This window comes from Gracilinanus agilis, chromosome 1 (genome assembly GCF_016433145.1).
Source record: "Gracilinanus agilis isolate LMUSP501 chromosome 1, AgileGrace, whole genome shotgun sequence".
NCBI classification, from domain to species: Eukaryota; Metazoa; Chordata; class Mammalia; order Didelphimorphia; family Didelphidae; genus Gracilinanus; species Gracilinanus agilis.
In genome coordinates, this window is record NC_058130.1 from 402,185,796 (window position 1) to 402,208,536 (window position 22,741).

The 22,741-nt window shown below is 36.8% G+C and overlaps 1 protein-coding gene across 1 annotated transcript in view; it reads left to right on the forward strand.

The window, feature by feature from the left end:
- The window catches only part of DYM (dymeclin), a 600,877-nt gene that overhangs the window by 491,519 nt on the left and 86,617 nt on the right, over window positions 1-22,741 (forward strand). The window contains exon 17 of the mRNA XM_044664772.1: window positions 22,146-22,259. Coding sequence (XP_044520707.1) covers window positions 22,146-22,259 — 114 coding nt within the window. The remainder of the gene's footprint in view (window positions 1-22,145; window positions 22,260-22,741) is intronic.

The window sequence follows — 22,741 nt, forward strand, 5'->3', positions numbered from 1 at the left end:
AGAGAGAGAGAGAGAGAGAGAGAGAGAGAGAGAGAGAGAGAGAGAGAGAGAGAGAGAGAGAGAGAGAGAGAGAGAGAGACAGAGAGAGAGAGAGACAGAGAGAGAGAGAGACAGAGAGACAGAGAGACAGAGAGAGAGTGTGAGAGTAAAAGTTCTGAGGAACAACAAGATGATAGTCCCAATGAACTTAGCCCTGATTGTCTACATCTAGAATGCTTTGTTCAGTCCTGGGAGCCACATTTTGTAAAGACATTGAAAAGCTGAAGAACTTTTAGGGAAAGTCATTTTGGTTAGTGAAGGGTCTTGAGTCTATGTCATATGAGGATCAGTTGAAGGAATGGAAACTATTTAGAGTGGAAAAGAGAAGACTTGGGGGATTGGAGGGACAAGACCCAGGATGGCTATCTTCAAGTATGTGAAGGGCTATCTTGTACAAGAGAAATATTTGACCCCAGACGATAAGATGAATGAATTGAAATTGCAAATAGGCAAATTAGGCTTAAAGTCAGGAAGTTTTCCTATCAATTAGAGCTCTTCAGAAATTGAATGAGCTGCCTCAGGAAGTAGTAGATTCCCCCTCACTAGAGGTTATTAAGCAGAAGTTAGATGAGTATTTGTCAACTCTGTTACAATAAGGATGTCTTGGGGGTATGATTTGAACTAGATGGTCATTAGATGGTTCCTTCCAATTCAGGGATGCTATGTATAAAAAACATTGAGGCTTTCTTTGAAATGTCTATTCACCTCTATACTTTTCTTCTTACTTTTTTTAATCACTGCTAATTTGCCTTCTTAGAGTTTAGTTGTTCTCTTTTAAACTGAGGTAAAAAAATCATATCCAAAGTTCACAAAATGTGAATGAGTAGCCATATATCTTTAGGTTGATAGCATCCTTTGATGGCTAGCTAGATGATACTTTCATGGAAGTCCAGTGTTAATTTCATGCTTTTGTGAAAAGAAGGAAGCCATTAAGAAAAAAAATGTGAGGAATCCTTACTTGCTTTATTAGGCATAGAAGTTTCAAAGATTTCTTCATAGTGGCAGAGAATCATTGTTTCCTCCTTTGCTCCCAGACAGCCCTTATTAGCATTAACATTGCTATAATTGGGTCAAACTCATGGTTGATGTAGCTCATTTGCTTTTGCCAGCCATAACCATAAGGGGCATGAAATAAGAGGAAACAATTGCTCTCCCTAATGTCAGCTTTAAAAGTTAAACAGAGTACACGATAAGGGTGGTGACCAGAACTTCCCACAATATTCCAGGTACAAATGTAACATCATTTCATGTAATGTTTTCCAATATGTTTCTTGTTTGTACTCAGTATTTTGAGGCCTTTTTAAATCATCGATGCACATTAGGCTAACAAATAATAATGCATCCCAAAATCCCTGTAGCCTGAGCTACATTCATTCAATCCAGTTATTCAGCAAACATGCAAACTATGCAAAACAGTTTTATAAATGCAAAAGAGACACAGCTTTGAGACAAGATGGGCTCTCTGGCTTACTGGAGATGCCTAGATAATGTTTGTGAATGATACCATGATGGTTGCATCAGACTGTAAAATAATACAGAAGAGATCCATAAACAGTTTGGCTTGACTATCCACACCTAAACAACATGAATAGCCTTTAAAATTAACCCATCAAATATACTATCTAAGATACTATAAATGGACAAAGCCCAAAATTAAACAGAAATCACCAGATTAAACAGGAATAGCAGATCGCCTTCAGGAAATTGATTCCAACCTTTTCCTAAAAGCAATCTTGTCTTCTAAACATCAACATTCAGTTTGTACTGTTGTATGTTTATGACAATAAAACAACAGTATTTGAAGATTTGAAAATAAATATAACATGGAAGGCAATGGAGAAGCACATGGTTGGTATGAGCTGGCAGCAACATATAATAAATGAGAAATTTCAAAGAAAAAAGAATTAAAAATTATTAGCAGGAAAATGTATGTGTGTGTATGGCAGGGGAATCACTTGTTACCTAGTGAGTACAAGAAAAAATGGGTCAGCCTGAGTGATTTCTTTACATGTCTGGAAAAAACCGGGAATGCCTCTAGCATGTTTAGTTAGAATAACAGGAAGAGCAAAGCAGGCAGCCATGGTAAAATTGTGACTTGCAGCAAGGGAGGAAAGATCCAGATCTATAGTCTGGGGGGTGGGGGTGAAACTAAACAAAGTTCACTATAAAATACAACATGATATGACAAGGGCATTAAGATGTTAACAAAACTATGTATTATGTGAAATCCAAGAAGAAAAGTTGGTTTTGACCTGGAAGGGGAGGATGGAAGACTGTAATCATGGACAGTGATACTAAGAGTTAAGGCTTGATAGGTGAGGTAGTGCTGGGTTGTAGAGGGTCTTAAATACCAAGGATGTGCTGGTTTACATTTTTATCAATGATTTCTATAAGGATGCTGAAGGTATCAGATTTGCAGATGACTCAACAATGGGAGCCAGCATGACCAGAGCTAACCTAGCTAGAAGGGAAGGCTGGAGGAAGATCGTGAAGGATTTTAAATGCCAAGCAGAGTTTTGATTTCATCATAGAGGAAGTAGAGAGCTACTGGAGCTTTTTGAGCAGAGGTCTAGCATAGTCAAGAAGTAAAGATGACCCTGAATTGTTAACTTAAATATCAACCAGAAGGAGTAATTGTTAGTCAAGTAGTATTTGTTGAGGATCTGTTCTGTGCCAAGCATAATGCTTAGGCGAAAAAAGAGAGAGAGAGACAATCCCTGCTCATAAAGAGCATTATATTCTAACAAGGAGACCGCAGTTACCTATGTTAGCATGTAGAAACTAAATATAAGGTAGTTAAACTGAGGTAGTTTGAGAGAGAGGGCTCAAACAGCTAAGAGAATTAAGGGGGAAAAAACCCTAGAAGGTGGTGTTTGAGCTGGTGGTGCCTTTGACAAAAATTGGGAAATTAGGAAAAGGGATTACGGGGGGGGGGGCCGGGGGGGGATCTGAAGTCTATTTTGGACATGCTTAATTTGAGATTCCTAAAGGGCAATGAGGTAGCACATTGAAAAAGCAGTGAGCTTGGAATCAAGAAGATTCCTCTTTCAATGAGTTTAAATCTGGCCTCAGATATTTATTAACTACATGACCCTGGTCAAGTGACTTTACTGTTTGCCTCAATTCCTCATTTATAAAATGAGCTGAAGATGGAAATGGCAAGCCATTCCAGTACCTTTCCCAAGAAAATCCTCGATGGAGTCATGAAGAGTTGGAACTGAAAGAACTGAAATGGCTAAACTACAGCAACAACAAAGGACAGCCAATTGAAAATATACAATAGATAGTTGGTGATATATGGACCTGGAGTTCTTAGGACATCTATTTAAGAACAGGCTTCAATTGAGAATAGCTTATAAAGGAAAGACTATAATTCACTTTTTTTTTGCTGTGTTCCATATCTAACTAGATGCTTAATTATATTTTTAATTTTATCTGGAAGACTTGGCTTAAGTTAAAAGTGTTCAATCTAGAGCACCAGGGGTTTGTTTTTGTTTTGTTTTTATCTCAAACTCAATATGAGCCAACAATGAATATGGTTGCCCATAAGACTAATGCCATCTTAGAATGTGTTCATAGAAATAGGCTACTCCATACAACTAAGATGCTATTCCTGATGTGCTCTGCACTGCAAAGAACATATTTCAACAAACATTGATTAAACACCATCCTATTGTCTTCATTGGCTATTTTCCAACCTTCTGTTCACTCCTCAAGACCCCACATTGCTTCTGTAAATGTCTTCACCTACAGGTTGAAAGACCTAGAGAAATTTACCCTGTAGCAGAAAAGAGTTAGAGCAAATATGGCAACTGTCTTTGAGTATCTGAAAGGCTGAAATATGGAAAGGGAATTAGACTTTTTTTCAGGTTGGCTCCATAGATCAAAACTAGAACCAATGAATGAAAGATGCAAAAGCAAATTTAGACTTGTTATCAGGAAAATCTAACAATTAGCAACCAAAAAGTAAATTATGCTGCCTCGGGTGGTAATGAGTTCCTCCAAAGTAAAGATCTTCAATTAAAAACTGAATTGCCAGTTGATGCATATTGTTCTAGTAGAGGATTCTTGTTTGTGTACAGGTCGAACTAGATGACTTGCAAGGTCCCTATCAACTATCAAGGTTCTGCGATTCTGAGACAATAGAAACTATCTACCATAAGCCCTCCTACTCTGTCTTCAAACTCTTATCTTCTCTCCCTTCTTCTGTCTCTGAGGCAGAGGTAGCCTTTCTTGCCACGGTCAACACTTCTCCTTTTGTCCTCAGTCTTATATCCTGTGATATCTTCTAGACTCTGCCTTCATTCATTTCTCAGTCCCTTGGAGTCTCAATTCTTATACCATCACTCAACTGAAATTGCCCACTCAAAAGTTAGCCACTGTCTCTAAACTCAAAATCCAGTGGCTTTTTTGTAATCCTTATTTTCCTTGATCTCTCTGAAACATTAATACTGTTGAGCTGTTGAGCATCCCTTCCTCCTAAACATTCTTCTCTCTTGGCTTCCATAGTATTTCACCTTGTTCTCCCTCTACCTTTTTCACCACTACTCAGTCACCTTTCCTGGAACCCCCTTCTTCTTTCTCTTTATATACACTTTTTTGGAGATCTCATCAGCATCTATAGGTTTAAGTATCATCTCTCTGCAAGTAATTCCAAAATTTCCATGTCTAGATATAATCTCTCCTAATTTCAAATTCCACATTGTGAAGTCCCTGATGGATTTCTTTTCCTGGATACCCCACAAACACTAAAAAACTCAAGAGATCCAAAACAGAATTGTTCTCTCCCCTACACCCCAAAACCTTTGCCTTCTCCACATTCCTATTTCTGTGGAGGGTAGCACTATTCCCCCATTTACTCAAATTTGTAAACACAGAGTCAATTTTGACCCTTTCTTCTCCCTCCCTTTTCTTTAATCCATTATTAGGATTTTTCCATTCTATCTCTACAATGACTTTCATCTCTTATTTCCTTTTCTTTATTCAAGCTCTCCTCAGGTGAATCCTGAAATACTGTAATATCCTCCTAGTTGATCTTCCTGCTTCCCAGTATCTACCCTTTCCAATTCATCCTGTCAAAACAATCTCCCTAAGATAATAGGTTTTAGCATGTCACACTCCTTTTCAAAAACCCTGATTGATTCCCCATTGCCTAGAAGATGAAATACAGAGGCCTTCTACAATCTGACACCTCTATAACTTTCCAGGATTATTTCAACCTAAAACATATCACAAATTTATCTTTCTAGCCAAATTGAATGCTGTCTTTTTTCAATTGTTTCCAACTCTTTGTGATCTTATTTGTGATTTCCGTGGCAAAGATACTAAAGTGGTCTACCATTTCCTTCTCCAGTTCATTTTACAGATGAAGAACTGAGGCAAACAGGGTTAAATGATTTGCCCAGGGTCACACAACTAGTAAGTGCCTAAGGCTAGATTAGAATTCAAATCTTTCCAACTCCAAGGCCATTGCTCTATCCACTATACCTCCTAACCATCTAGTTAAACAACTCTTTCCCAAATATGATATTCCATTTTCCAGCTCCACACATTCATCCAAACCATTTGTTTAGCTTCTGGAATGGATTTCTGCTTCATCTCTGCATCTCAGCATGTTTATCTTCTTTCAACACTCAACTCAAATGCCACTTCCTACATAAAGCTTTCCCTAATCCCCAAATTCGTGATCTCTCTCTCCTCAGTTTTCTTTCCTTTTTTATGTTCATAAATACTCATAACTGAAGGCAGGAGTGGCGATCATGATTTCTGACAAAGCCAAAGTAAAAATAGATATTTAAAAAGACAGGGAAGTTAATTACATCCTGATAAAAGGCAATATAGACAATGAGGAAATAACAGTGCTCAATATGTATGCACCAAATGGCATAGCATCCAAATTCGTAAAGGAGAAACTGGCAGAGCTCAAGAAGGAAATAGATAGTAAAACCATACTAGTGAGAGATCTAAATATTCCTCTTTCAGATCTAGATAAATCAAACCAAAAAATAAATAAGAAAGAGGTAAGAGATGTGAATGAAGTCCTAGAAAAATTAGATTTAATAGATATGTGGAGAAAAATAAATAGGGACAAAAAGGAATACACCTTCTAATGAAGGGGAAATTAAGGCAATCATTAAAAACTATTTTGCCCAATTATATGGCAATAAATATGGCAATCTAGGAGATATGGATGAATATTTACAAAAATATAAATTGCCTAGATTAACAGCAGAAGAGATGGAATACCTAAATAATCCCCTATCAAAAAAAGAAATCGAACAAGCCATCAAAGAACTCCCTAAGAAAAAATCACCAGGGCCTGATGGATTCACAAGTGAATTCTATCAGACATTCAAAGAGCAACTAATCCCATAAATACTCATAACTGACTGACTAAAATGTTTTATCTCCTCATTAGAATGGAACCTACAGGGCTAATTTGTGCTTGCTCCCTGTACTTTTCTCAGGTTCCACACTATAATACCCTGAGAAGGGAGTGAACTTTGCCTACTCTTGGTTTTGAGGGGAATCACAGATCCTAAAGATGATACTGAGCAGAACCACCACCACCCAGAGCTTATGGAAAATTATACCCACTTTTTACCCTCTCCCAAAGCAAAGTCATGATCGTGTGTACATGTACTTATCAATCTGGAGAGGGAATAGGAAGGCCCAGGATGTGAATGAGGAAGTACCATGTAGACAAAAGGCTAGATATAGCTTCCAGGAGCTAGGACCATTGCCTGAATGAGCCTTTTTTTCCTGTATAAACAAGAACTTTCTTATTCTTAGACCTATTTAAAAAATAGAATGGGCTACCTTGTGATAACCTCATCACTTGAAGAAGAGAAAATGATTAGTTTTCAGGGATGTATAAAGGAAAACCTGTCATTGTATGAAGAAGGTGGACTAGCTAACTTGAATTCTTCCCAAGCCTGAGTCTGTGAATCTTTGATTAATGCTATTTCTATGTCCTTGTTAAAATTAGAAAACTTTTGAAATGGGTCTTTAAATATGGGTAGAACTTTAATAGGAATAAGTAATAGCATGAACAAAGTGGAAAAGTATGGGAAATGATTATAGAATGTTCTAGTTTTGCTCATGGAAAGTAAGGCTCCAGCCTTAATCAGTCAACATCCTTCTTTCCCAGACTTCTTGTTCTACTCTGTGCTCCAGTCCCAGGGATACTCATCATCACTCCCCACTATCACTCTCTTTTGAATTCTTCTCTTCCATCAAGGTTTAGCTCAACTGCTGCTTCCCCATCAAACTTTCCCTGATACGTCCCTAACCCTGAGCTATCCATAAACCATCTCTTCCTCTGACAGACACTTGGTACTTCATGCCTGTCCTATATTCAAGGTATAAGAGTATAATTATTACAGAGTGTATATTATAGTTTCCTTACTAAAATGGAAACTTGTTGAGATTATGAACGTTTTATTTCTCTCAAAGAGGTGGCAAGAGCTAGAAGTGTAGCTCTAAAAATTCCCTATGTAGAGATAGTTGAAACCTTTGGAGTAGATGAGCTCTTCAATAGAATAAGAGAGCCAGAAGTGAGAAGATTGGAGATAATGAGACTGAAGAGACAGGAAGAAGTATACCCAATTAAAGAAACTAAACAGGTAACTGAAAATTGGGAAAACTAGAACCATATAGAGACATAGGAACACAGGAACAAAGAATCTCAAACAGGGAAGGAGAATTTACTCTGTTAAGTAATGCAGAGATTATAGAATCATAGGATTTAGGGTTAGGGGACCGCAAGTATTGTCTTTCTATCTCTTCATTTTAAAAATGGGGGTTCAGAGCCACGAAACTTAAGTGGCTTTAAGATCAAATGGTGAATGAGAAAACAAGGATTTAATCCCAGCTCTTTGGGCTCCAAATCCAGGATTTTCACAGGAACTAATTGGTTGTATGTAATTAGAGTGTAATATAAAACATGTATAAATAATCCATTCCAAAATTTTACCAATAAGCAACATTGAGGTTACCAGTCTGTAATGTCCAAAGAACTAACTTTTTTGTGAAAATCCAGCCATTTGCCTGTCACCTCTCCCATTTTCCATGAATTCTCAAAGATTTCTAGCAATAGTCCTAAGATAATAATTAACATGTCAGTATAGCATTTTAAGGTTTATACAATGTGATTTGTTTTTGTTGTTTTGTTTTTCAAAATAAACCAGAGAAGGGGGCAATTCAATATCATCCCCATTTTACAGATAAGAAACAGGGTTAAGAAGTAGAATGATTTGCCCAAGATCACTCTGTTAATAAGACTCAGTTTAAACCCAGTTCCTCTCACTCCAAGTCCTACATTCTTTCCACTCCATCTTGGCTCAGATCACATGTACACATTTCCTTTAGCACCTGGCATGTAATTCATTTGAAGCAAGTGGGTGTACTCAGTATCTTCTCACCTAGCTTGGGTCCCAGCCCCCTCTTTACAATGTTAATTGAATACTTTCAGATGTCAGTCTCATTCTTCTTAATGGAGAAAATGAAAACAAAATGGAGGTTGAGTGCCTACTCTGTCATCTTTAAACATTATTCTGTCTTCTCCAAACACTGAACTTTAACCTTTCCTTGATCTTGCCTTGAACAAAGATAAAGAAAAAAGAAAAAACCGTTTTATTGCCTCTAGCATTTTGTGAACCTCAGTTGATTTGGGGCTTTAGCCTTTAGCCTTCCTGGTAGTTCATACTTCTCTTTTCTATTCATCCTTGATTTGGGGGCCCCTCCTTCTACCTTTTGTTCATGTGCTTAAAAAGTCTGAGCTCATTAGAGAACTCTGTGCAGCAATGCAGGCGTGAAATGACTAGAGAACAACTGCAAGATAGAAAAACATTGCAGTTTACAAATAAATGTGAGAAGGATGCTAAGTATGGGAAAGATCAGGATGGTGTGGACTTAGTTAGGCAAAGGCTCTCCAAGGGCAATGTATCTATAGTTCCATATTTTTATTCCTATTAATCACGTTCCCTCTCATTCTTTTTTTTTTAAACCTTTACCTTCCATCTTGGAAGGTAAGAATACTCTGTATTGGTTCTAAGGCAGAAGAGCAATAAGGGCTAGACCAGGATCACATGGCTAGAAAGTCTGAGGCCAGATTCCAATTTATCTTAAAATCTGGATCTAGTCTCTCTAGACCAGTGGTTCCCAAACTTTTTTGGCCTACCACCCTCTTTCCAGAAAAAAAAATATTACTTAGCACCCCTTGGAAATTATGAAACTATTTATCAAACTCAGAATAGAATGTAATACAAAAAGTGTGGCCATCACCACTTCCCTAGATCGCTGCAGTACCCACCAGGGGGCGGTAGTGCCCACTTTGGGAATCACTGCTGTAGACTAATGTTATCTTATTCTGTTGCCATGCTGAAACAGATCCCCTCAGTGAAGAGATCTGTGTCCAATGCTTATAAATTAGTCATCGACCAAATTTGTGCCTTGTGATGGGACTGTCAGGAAAAGCTTCTTTAAAGAATAGGTGTTTTATTATTTTTTTAAACTCTTACCTTCTGTCTTAGAATCAATACGGTGTATTGGTTCCAAGGCAGAAGAATGGTAAGGGCTAGGCAATTGGGGTTAAGTGACTTGCCCAGGGTCACACAACTAGGAAATGTCTGAGGCCACATTTGAACCCAGGACCTCCTGTCTCCAGGCCTAGCGCCCAATCCACTGAGACACCTACCTGCTCACTCCCTCTCATTCTTCTTGATACTCAATAGCAAATTAGTGATATAAAATTTAACTTCTCTCTTCAGCTCCAATTTTTTAGGATAGATAACTCTCAAGCAGATATTCTCTCTTTCATTTATTCACAAAAAATAGTCACCATCCTTTGTTGTTTGTTTGAGATGATCAGAAAATTTCCTTATTGTGTTTTAAGCCAAATCAATTGTGGTTTATAATAAAACAATTAACCTCTATCTTCTTTGCCTCCCCCTCAAATGAAAAACCACTGCTTTTGTAATTTTCCAAGAATCTCTCAGGAAACCATTTTATTGCTTTACCAATCAAGACCATTCTCTCACTTCCATTCTAACTTGCCAAATTCTCTTCTCATAGTTCATGCCTGGGAAAGGTCAAGGTAAAATGATAAGCCATGAAACTGTATGCTGGGTGGTCTAGGCAGAACATTTAATATTCCTCTTAAAATTGTTTAGAACTGCAAAAGGTTCAAATCTTACTGATGAATTTCCATGATTTGGCTTTCATTTTCCACATTTTCTTTTGACTGTAAATACTAGACTATTCTTATTGATCTTAGAGATTTTTCCACTTTCACAAACAAAATATGCTTTTGATTTAATGATCATTTTAACAATACTTATCCTTTTCAGAAATTAATGCACTTTGGCAACTATTTTTTCATTGAGTTAAATGAATTTTATTAGATTGAAATTGGTTTCACAATGAGCTGTCATGTAAATAACAAAGATAACAAATAAAGCAGATTAATAACTTGTATAATTTTTGCCATTGTAAAACTCACTGCAATGAACTAATAATTATTCTCAGTATGTACATTGCACCTTGTCTCTAAGGATGTCAGAACAATTTTTGTCCTTTTAAATGAAGTGTAGGACAAATGGGTTAAAAAATTGCAGCTTGTTTTAGAATTAAGAATTCTGACTTTTTTTATAATAGGACTTAAGCATTACTTACATGTCAACCTCAAAGAAGGTCAGCATATTTTAAATTAATGGGCTAAGTCAAAAAGAGTTATTCCAGTAATGTCTGGTCCTTTTCTATTTGGCCCTTTGAAGTGTTAGACAATAGTAGGCATATTATTTATTGTTATGTTAAAAAGAGCAATGATTTTAGACTTGGAAGCCCTGGTTTAGAATCCCAACTCTCACTGCTAAATAATTCTGAGAAGTCAGCTAACATTATTGTGCCTAGATAAGGAATCAGGAGAACTAGCTTCTAATTCCAACTTGACCAACTAGCCAGGTATCAAGTGACCTTGGACAAATTGCTTCACCTCTACACCTCAAGCACCTCATTTGAAATATGAGTGGACTGATCATCCCTAAAGTCTCTCAGGCTAAAAAATTTCAGTGATTCTTATACTTGCCAATGCATAATGAGAGTGATCTAAACTTGAACTGGCCTGCTAAGGGAGGTTGCCTCTGACAGTCTTTAAAAGTAGGCTTGATAAACTTGTCCCTGAAAAAGATATGAGAATTTTAAAAAAAATTCTTTGTTACAAGGTATATTCACAGGAGAGGGGAGAAGATCTATATTCAGAAATAAAGGAGATAGAAAAACAAAAGATAGAAAAAAATTTTAATTAAAAAGTAATCTAGGCCTCAGTTTCCTCATCTGTAAGATGAGTATAATAATGCTTACACTACCCTAGTATCGGAGTCATTGTGAAGAAAATATTACAAACCTTAAGTATTCAAACAGATCTCATTATTATGGACACTATGCCCACATGCTGGTGATGGAGATGGGGTCAAAACCAAGCAGAGTAGCTGGTGGCAAAGGATGAGATAACTGAGATTCTAAGCCCTCTGTAAAGAGAGGCTCTGGGAGGAGGTTTTTGTTCAACCTACCAATCAGAGGGGAAGGGGCAACTAAGTATGGATGAGGTGTGAGTACCAAGGCTAAAGCAGTCTCCATGATGTGTCCTGATGTTGAACTTATCCTGGGATGATGATGATGGTGGTGGTGGTGGAATTGAAACCAAGCAGAGTAGCTGGTACCAAATTTATCACTTCTCCTACATAGTTCCTTGTTTGTAACATACTGCAGCCTGCTTATACCTACCAGGCACCTCTTCGTTGCCCTTTAAGTGCTCCTCAATTTCCATTCTCATGAGAGCTGAAATTATGTCCATGGTGGTCTTTTTGCAGATACTTAGAATGAGGCCTGCAACATGAAATTACCATACATCCTGCAAAATGATGTTTCCTGCTGCCTTTGGTCAACAATAAAGTCATTTTTTTAAATGTTTTTATTTGCTTTTTCAAGAAGAACTTGTGAGAATCCTTCCCTTTAGCTGTAGCTTCCTTTACTTTTCTGGGCTTATTTATATTGAGAATGTCAAAATTGAGCCAGTAGAATTACTTTATTCTTTTGCTACCTGGATTAATGAACAGAGGGCTGGACATAAAGTCAAGAAGACTTGAATTCAGATCCAACTCAGACACTTACTAGCTGTTACTCTGAGCAAGAAACTTAGCCTGTCTGCCTTAATTTCTTCATCCACAAAATGGAAATAATAGCATCTATTTCATAGGGTTGTTGTGGGAATCAGATTAAAATATTTGTAAAGCATTTTACAAATCTTAAAGCACTATATAAATTATTATTGTTACTGTCATGTCCATTCACTGGTCTTTGGACAAGGGTCTCACATTTGAAGTACCAACAGCTAAGTTACTGTTAATAGCGAATCTAAAAACTATGCTGAATCTTCTGCCACAAACACTGCATAAGGGGAGAGGGATAATAAAAAAAAGAATGAAGGTCAAGCTGTACTTTTCCTTGTTCCATGGCTTGACAAGGCCAAATACTTCATCACTAAGTGGCCAGCCTTCTATTCAGGAGACTCCACACCTAGCTAGTCATATCTTTAGAAAGCAGACAGAGCCTGTTGGGGTACATCCTCCAGGCCTTTCCAGCATGAAAGAAGCTCCCAGAGCATCTCAGCTGTCATAACCTTCAAGAAACCAGAGTCTCATCCATACTATAATGAAGCATCAGAGTAAGACTTTGTTGGGGAAACCTTAATCCACTATATAAATGTGAGTTATTAATATTGCTGCTATTGTTATGCTTTGGTGAAACTATTTGCAGGAAAGCAAGACTTTTTAAAAATCTTGTCCTTTTAAAATGAAGACAGTGAACTGAGGTCAGTTGAGGGTTGGATAAGAAAGGAAAAAAAAGCAGCAAGTGTTTGTTGAGCACCTACTATGTGCCTTGCATTGTGTTAAACACTTTACAGACATTATCTCCTTTAATACTCACAATAACCATGGGAAGTAGGTGATGTTATCCTTCTTTTGCAGTTGAGGAAACTGAGGCAGACAGATTAAGTTACTTGCCCAGTCACACAACTTGTATCTAAAGCTGAACCTTCCAGACTATATGCCTAGCATTCTATTCATCATACCACTCAGCTACCCCCAAAATAAAGAAGGGGAAGGGAACAGGCATTTATTAAGTGTATACTATGTGCCAGTCAATGATCCTCCCAACAACTCTGAGACAGAAGTATTATTATGATCTCTGTTTTACCGTTGAAGAAACTGAGAACAGAGAGAGGCAAAGTGACTTGCCCAAGGTCACACAACTAGTGTCGAAGGCAGGATTTTCACTGAAGTCTTCCCCACTCCAGACCCAGCACTCCATTTATTAAAGGTATACACAGTTTGTGTTTCTTCTAGTTTTCTAGAACATATTGTTCTAGTTTTCTCTCTCTCACTTCCATCCATTCTTCCAACAGTCTTATAAAATAAGTTCATAACACAGCTTACATTAATAGAATGTTTTAAAGTTTGCAAAGCACTTTCATATATTATTTCATATTAGATCTTAATGCCACTATAGCAATGTAAGAAGAATCCTATAGTTTTCCAAGTTTCTGTGTTAGTGATATTTCCAGGTATCTTAAGTAGTCATATAAAAAGACTTCTTACTTGATCTGCCCTGTAAATTACATTTTGAAGAAACATGGATTTTTTTTCTGTACTGTTAACATTCAGAAATTAAAAATTATTCATTATGCTTCTTCCTAGAAAGCAAAGACTTTTGAAGATTCCATTTTCTTGATTTATCACCTTATTTCCTTATACTTCAGGTTATTTTCTCTTAATCATTTCTGTCAGTTCTACCTGTCTCCTACTTATATTCTAATACTTTCTGTTCCCCATATATCCAACTTTTCCTTGCTTAAGACAATTAAGAAAAGTTCTTTGGTCCTCAGACACTTCCCAGCTGTGTGACCCTGGGAAAGTCTCTTGACCCCCATTGCCTAGCCCTCACTGCTCTTCTGCCTTGGTACCAATACAGAGTATTGATTCCAAGATGAAAGGTAAGGGTTTTTAAAAAAAGAAAAGTTCTTCCTTGTCTACATCCATTCTGCTTAATTTTTAAGTCTTTGTAACCCTTGTCAATAAGTTCTTGCATATTCCACTAGATGTTGCTATCAAAAAGTCATAAATTGAGGAAAGTCAACAAATCAAATGCCTTAGGTTCTTTTAAAATCCTGGATGCCTAAGATAGATAAGCAAGAATGTGTGGCATCCAGTGTGTTATATACACCAAAATTCCTAGTAATATTTATCTTTAACATATTGTCAAATCTTCTTTTTCATCATTCATCTTCTTTATTTTTTCCTACCTCAAGATGTTCCTGAAACGTTTTGCTTATGTTCTTCCAGGCTGTTTTCTTCTTTTATTGACCTAGCCTTGAAAAGTGTGAGTAGAGGAAGAGGCCATGAGTTTATTATTTTTAGCTGACTAGAAGTTGAGAGTTGATACTGCTAGTCAAGACATTCTGTAATGCTGAGACTAACCTTGGAGGACTTTTAACTCCTTTTGAAGGAGTCAGACATGAAATATCTGCATTTATTTTCTCACTGACCTTGCCTCCAAATTTCTATTTTGTCATTCTTGGTGTCCACAGGATGATGAGGATTTGTAAGTTATCACCAAAAAAGACTGTGGGATGAGAACCAGAACTTTTCCTGGACAGTGCATTGCACATAATTCCTTGTCAGTAACTGTTAGAGAGGAACCATTGTGTTGATAGTAGCCAGTTTTTATCTTCTTCCTATCTGGCTCAGGATGGGAAATTTAGTGGATTATCTCAATACTTAACTGAATCCTGCAGCAGGGTTGAAGAGAAAGGGAGGCAAAACATACTACCATAAAATCTTATTAACTGAAAATAATGGGCAGAGAGCACAATATGAATTCTATGAAAGCCCACATGCATATTTTTAAAGATCAAGAGTTTTACCACTTTTAAGTATGGCACATATTATAAACTATTAAATAAATAAGGACTGATAAGTAAAATAAAGTTATAATTTTTCAACATTGTTTCATTTTTTTTTTACACCCTTACCTTCTGACTTAGAATCAATATTAAGTAATGGTTACAAGGTAGAAGAGCTTGGCAATGGGTATCGACTTGCCCAAAATCACATGGGTAAGAAGTGTCAAAGGTCAGATCTGAACTCAAGACCTCCCATCTGTAGGTGTGGCTCTCAATTCACTGAACCACCTAGCTGCCCCTGTGAATGTTGCTTTATTAAAAGTTCACCTTACAAAGTAATGTTCGATAAATCCTAAAGTCCTACAACAGATTGTTGTTGTACACTAATTAATTGTTCAGAGTACAAGTTACAAACACTTTGAAGGAATCTGCCAGCCCCTTTATTTGAAGTCTCTTGTGAGACCAAACTGTTTCCATCCTTCAAGAAAAGCATTTTTTTAAATGTTTGGTTTTTTTTTTAAGAATTATATAATTGGGGCAGCTGGGTAGCTCAGTGGATTGAGAGTCAGGCCTAGAGACAGGAGGTCCTAGGTTCAAATCCGGCCTCAGACACTTCCCAGTCAAGTCACTTGACCCCCATTGCCCACCCTTACCACTCTTCCACCAAGGAGTGATCCTTTAAAAAAAAAAAAAAAAAAAGAATTATATAATTGGGGGCAGCTGGGTAGCTCAGTGGATTGAGAGCCAGGCCTAGAGATGGGAGGTCCTAGGTTCAAATCTGGCCTCAGACACTTTCTAGCTGTGTGACCCTGGGCAAATCACTTGACCCCCATTGCCCACCCTTATCTTTCTCCCACCTATGAGCCAATACACGGAAGTTAAAGGTTTAAAAAAAATAAAAAAATTTTTAAAAACAATTATATAATTGTAGGAGGAGTTTTTTAGTAATGGGAATTTCCTATGCCTGTAAAATCACAGGTCCAGTCCCTATCCTAAGAAGCATATATGTCATAACAAATAGAATTTGAATTATGTAATTTTACTAGATATAAGAAGACTATACAGTATATCAAGTCAGAGAAGAAGAGCAGTCTTTCAAACTATTTTCAAACTTCTAACCTCTAAATTCAAGAGGGAAGATAAACCTGAGGTTAATATTTCTAACCCATATTCTCTTTCCCAGGTTGTGCTCCTTTCATATGATATAAACTTCATTATGTTTTCAATGTCTTTGCCATTTGCAAATGGAATAACTTCAGTTTATTTTCTTTGAGACTACCATTTCCTAAAGATTAAAAATGAAATTAAAATAATAATATAATAGTTGCAACTGCTATTTGTATAGGGCTTTCAAATGATATAATATTTAACTTGTTTATTTTGGTATGTATTTGGGAGTTTTGATTTTACATGATTACTCACATACAAAAATGAACAATATGGAAATATGTCTTGTATGATAATACATGTATAACCCAAATCAAATCACTTGCCAGTTCTGGAAGAGGGAAGGGAAGGAAGGGAGGGAGGAGATAAGTTCAATCATATAACTTTGGAAAACTTATTTATATGGTGCTTTTAAGTTTTCAAAGCATAACAAATACATAAATTCCAAAGCATATTACATCTCATTTAATCCTGACAATAATGTATGAGGAAAGTACTTAAAATATTATTTTCCCCATTTTACATAAGATGAAACTGAGATTTAGAAAAGTTAATTGATTTGGCCAGGGTCACAGAGCTAGTAGGTGTCAGAAGTGTGTCTTTAAATATGAGTCTAAGTATGACTTTAAGAATGACTCCAAGTATAAGTCTTTAAATATTACTTTAATAAGTATGACTTCCTGATTCCAAGCCCAGTGCTCTCTCCACTCTACTCTGTACACTATATTTGCCTACCACATAGTTTTGGGAGCTTGCTGAGGTGGCACAAGATGGAAAGATCCTTGAAGTGGGAAGCTGGTAGTGCTACCCCCTACAAAATTATTTTGTATTTATGTATTTATTTTCTACATACACATGTGTATATATTTCTCTTGCCAAATAGAAACAAGGACTGTTTCTTTTTTGTCTTTTGCCTTCCCAACATCAAGCTATGTACCTAGCACACAATAGTCATTTAATGAATATTTGTTGATTGTTTTATGATAAATGATTTCTGGATGGATAAGTAGTAGTAGTAGTAGTAGTAGTAGTAGTAGTAGTAGTAGTAGTAGTAGTAGTAGTAGTAGTAGTAGTAGTAGTAGTAGTAATCACATTGCATGTTGTCTTTAGTATCTACACTAGTTACTTGGTTCCAGGTAAAATGAATATTATAAGATTATATCTCTAGAGCTAAAAGGGATCTTAGAGGCTGTCTACTCTCTAATTCTCTCATTTTTCAGATGAGGAAACAAGGAAACTTAACCCAACCTCACACAAGTTTCAAACTCAGAACTTCTTACTCCAAATGCAGTGCTCAATCCATGGCATTAATTCTGAATTTTGTATTTAATTCATGAAACATAGTGTCATTTTCCATTCCTGCTACCAAAAAAAAAAAAAAAGTGGTTTTAATCCATGTTAACCCTCTTCCCCCAAATTGGTTCTTTGTTTTTTGTTTGGTTTTTTTTAACCCTTACCTTCTATCTTGGAACCAATAATGGTTCCAAGGCAGAAGAGCAATAATGGCTAGGCAGAAGAATGATAAGGGTTAGGCAGTGGAGGGTAAGTGACTTGCCCAGGGTCATCCAGCTAGAAAGTATCTGAAGATTTGAAGATTTGAACCCAGGACTTCCCATCTCTGGGCCTGACTCTCAATCCACTAAGCCACCTAACTGCCCCCACCCCCAAATTGGTTCTTGAGGGAACCTTGTGCAAAATAATTTCTGTAGAGTGCTCTTGGTTTATAAACCTGTAAAGGTTTATTAACCCATTGGCTTAATTTAGGCTAGCAAACAAAAATTTAGGGATGAAATTAAACAAAAGGGTGCACGTTCAGTATGGTAACATTGAAATTCTTTGCCATTTTGAGTGATATAAACAAGAAAAATTTTGTACAAACTTTAGCTTTTTTTGAAAATGAGGAATTTCTGTCTGGCATTTATTAATATATTGAGCCTATAAGAACAAGTATTATTCAGTTTTTCTCTTTCATGTTTTCACAAAGTTTCATCTTTTCACAAGTTTCCTCTAAAGGGAATCTCAGTTGTAGCATGTATAGAGTTAGATCATCCTTATTACCAAATTCATTTCAGTCCTAGCTTGTACATTCATCAGTATATAAAGGTGTTTATCAATGTGTTCAGTTGTTATTTGTTATGCATGTTACTTTGTGTTTCATCATTTTCATTTTGTTACAAAGATCTGTGTCCCCACGCTATCAGATAGATCGTAGTAGTTTCCTTGAGTCCAGAAAAAATATGTCTTTTACTTCCTTTGGAATTCCATATACCATTCCAGTGGCTACAGCTGAGTTGGTGTCCAATACTTCTGTCGAGTGAAATTTGAGACCTTCGGAAGAAAAAAAAATAGTGATAGAACTCACAAGTATTTCAATTTTTTTAACTTACTACCATTGTTTAAAATAAATACCCAACTCTCTCAGGAGAATAACCTTTTATCAGCCAGGAGGGAGGACTAACCTGGCATGTACTAACTCCCTCATGTACTCATTCCCAAGAAAAGCACAGAACTTCACTTTTCTGTAAATCTGTGATCTGGTGAACATCATCCACAGGTTTCATGACAGGGGGTTAAACGTGACTTTGACATTATTCGAAAGGTCCAACTGACTAATCAGAACATGACATTGGACAATTACTAGTCAAAGCCAATAGGATAATTGAAGCTAATGTACTGTACTTAGGTTTCATGAGTTGCAGCCAACGTCTGCTCAGAAATATGGTAGGCAGAGGAAGGTTGTAAAACATCCACTGTGGAAAGGTAGGTTCCTTTGAAATGTTGGCTTTGAGTTAGACTAACAAAACATTCATTTTTATTTTAGCCATAGATTTTGCTTTAAAATCTTTCTATTCTTGGTTAAATAAAGCTTGCCCAAAAATTGGAGAGAGTGTTGATCTCCTCTAAGAGTTTTGATGGTTGCTATAGCAAAGATAATAGCTAGAAGCACTGTTGTTATCATCACTAAAATTACTGTTGTCTACAATATCTAGTCTGATTGGGGAAAATAGTCCGGAGACCTTGAATGAATGGGATTGCAAAGTACACATAGCCTGATCTCACAATTTTAGGAAATGTTTTGGCCAAACTAATTACACACTTGACCCTAAATGTTGCTCAATAAGAAAAGGTTGATTATATTTGTTGCATAGTTCATGTCAGTTAAATGAATCAGAATGTGAGCTTTTAAAAAATATACTTGAGATATTTTAAAAGGGAAATTCTTATAGCATTTTATTTTAGGACTACCCCATACATTTGAGTAAACTGATCTACCATGTGATAGCTCCACGAGGAATGAGAATTCTTTGTGCTATAAGAAATGATAAGCGAGGTGATTTCAGAAAAGGCTGGAAAGATCGGCAGGAACTGATGCAGTGCAAAACAAACTGAACTGGGAGAACATTGAACACAATAGCAGCAATCTATGAAAACCTTGGCTCCTCTCATCAATGCAATGATCTGGGACAATTCTGAAAGATTTATGACAGGGAGTGCCATCCACCTCCATAGAAAGAATTGTTGGCATCATCTTTCACATCAGTGTATCTTTGGTTTTCTTTTGGGGTTTTGGTTTTGTATGACTTTGCACTTAGAACAATGATCAATATGGAAGTGAGTTCTGCATGACAAAAATAAAGTGAGAAAAAAAAGGAATGAGAATTCCTTGTATTGTGGAGTCAGTGATATTTTGGCCCAATAAAATCAGAATTGTCAAAAATGTAGCCTAATGTTCTTCCATTTGATTTTTGTCATTTCTGTCTATATATGAATTGCATAATAAGCCTATCTTGAGTTATTCAGATTTTATTGGCTAATTATTTTAAAGAGTCCAAGAAACATTCCATTGAAAGTTAAGAATGCTTAAAAATAAAATTAGTCATACTTTCATTGCAACTGCAATTAAAATATAGAATTCTTACAAGCAAATACTATAAAAGTAGAAATTACATGTCTGAACTTCAAATGTAGAGAAGCCTTTAAGACAGAAATTTTAACTTTTTACCTTGTCTTTAGCAGATACACTGTCCACTCTTCAGGCTCTCTATTCAAAAAGTTTTGAGTAGAGGGGTTTCCCTACCCCAGAAAAAAGCTCATCCATTCTTTTAAAAACAAGTTAGTTTCAAATCCGACCTCAGACACTTCCCAGCTGTGTGACCCTGGGCAAGTCACTTGACCCCCATTGCCCACCCTTACCACTCTTCCACCAAGGAGCCAATACACAGAAGTTAAGGGTTTAAAAAAAATTTTTAAAAAAAAAAAAAGGTAGTTCCATGTCATGTGTATTTTCCTTTAAAATAGAAATAATAATAAAATATATGATATAGTAAAATATAATAAAACTAAAAATAATGAAATGCAAAATAAACTTTTTTTTAAAACCCTTACCCTCCGTCTTAGAATCAATACTATATTGGTTCTAAGGCAGAATAGCGGTAAGGGCTAGGCAATGGGGTTTAAGTGACTTGCCCAGGGTCACATAGTTAAAAAGTGTCTGAGGTCATATTTGAACCCAGGACTTCCTGTCTCTAAGGCTTACTTTCAATCCACTGAGCCACCTAGCTGCCCTCTGCAAAACAAACTTGTAACATTAATAATTAAAATCTTTTTTAAGAGGTCTTAGACATCTTAGCTCTTTCATAGATACCATTTTGATGGTGTTTTCGTTATTACATTATCTTCCATCAATATTATGTTTCTGTTTTCAGTTATAAACATAAGCAATTTGCCAAGCGCCTCTTATAGCAAGACATAGCCCTAGACACTGTGGACATGATCCTAGACTCAGACCATACCCAAAGGAGCTTACTGTAAATGGGGGAAACAGTAATGACTGGCACACATTGAAAGACCAGCTCTATGTGGACAAAACAAACAACTCTCCCACGTTGTAGAGGAGCTGGTGCTAGCAAATTGCTTAAGATAAAAGAATGACTTAGTTGAATCAAAAGTAATCGAGCCATCAGCTGCCTTTGTTTTCACTAACTGCAGTGGAGTTGTGAGGCATAATTATGTTAATGGGCCCTGGCTCCAGCTGGGTCTCTTGGCTTTCCAGAACAAAAGCAGTTCCATGGAGTTTATGGGATGCAGTACTGTTGGGGGGAAATTACTGGTGAACAATTAATATTCAAAATAGAATAACTTTTTAAAGCTTTCAGAGGAAATCATATGCAAGAAATTATGTATATCATTTGGCATGAGTTTACATGAAAAATTAAGCAATTACTGGTACTTTTTAAAAATAAACTTTCAACTTGAAACGGCATAAATAAATCTGTTTACACATAAACACAGACAGTAGAATCTAGTGTTTCCTAATAGAGCAGTACTTCTCAGTCTTTAATTTCCCCCTGAACAAAACTTGGCGTCCAAGATATAATTATGACATTGAAACTGTCGTTTTCAAAGACTTTTGTTGAAAAGTGATTTCATTGTGTCAGGTTACATATCAAAAATCAGAGAGTTATTGTTGCCTCCAGGATCCTACTATGTTAGCATCTTCTGTACTGGTTTCGCTTCCCCCTGGAAGTGAGCTACCAGAATTCTGAATTATCCCTGGTAGTCCTGTAAAAGGATGGTGGAAATTAATAAAATGAAATTCAGAGAAAGTTCTGAAAACATAATTGGAGCTATTAGGTTTGAATGCTTCTTTTCTTGGCATTACTATTAAAGCACTAAACTGACTCATTTGTCTATTAGCTTCTTTTTTAATCTTCTGGGGGAAGTGAAATGAAGAAAACCAAACAAGTGAGGACAGAAAGAAGGGAAGAAACCAGAGACATAATAATGTTAATAAATGTTGATTGATCGATTATTGGACTAATGGGGAAACCGCAAGGATGCAGCCATTAGGCCTGTAGGCAAAGAGCTGTACTTTTAGGGTTATGAGCCAAAGATCACCTTCCCTCAGAAATGAGGCTGTTTGCTGAAGTGATGTTTCCCAATCAGCTTGTTTAAACAATATTGTTCTCTGTTCCAGGTGATCACTTTCTTTAGCTCACGGTTGCAACAGGCTGGAGCCGAGCTGTCAGTGGAAAGAGTCCTGGAAATCATCAAACAAGGAGCTGTTGCACTGCCCAAAGACAGGCTGAGGGTAAGGGCTTTCAAAGTGAAAAGGTGGTGAGAGCATGGTTCAGATCAATTTATGCCAATGTTTGTGATTGAGCAGTTGTCAGGCTCTCAGTCAGCAGGTATTTATTTTGGGCTAGGCACTGTGCTCTGTGCTGAGGATACCTACGGAGAAAGGCAAAAGCGGTCCCTGTCCTCAAGGAGCTCACAGTCTAACAGGGAAGAAAGCAGGCACAAAACTATGTGCATACAAGGAAGTATAAATAGGAGGTTATCCCAGAGGAATGGCAGAGAGGGAGAGCTTGGAGGAGAGAGAAGGACTTTTTGCAGAAGGTGGGATTTGTTCTAAGCCTTCCAAGAAACCAGGAGCTAGAGGTGGAAAGACAGAATTCCAGAAAGTCGATGAAAATGCATAATCCTGGGAGCAGCTAGGTCCTGGGTTCAAATCTAGCATCAGACACTTCCTAACAGTGTGACCCTGGGCAAGTCATTTAATCCCACTTGCCT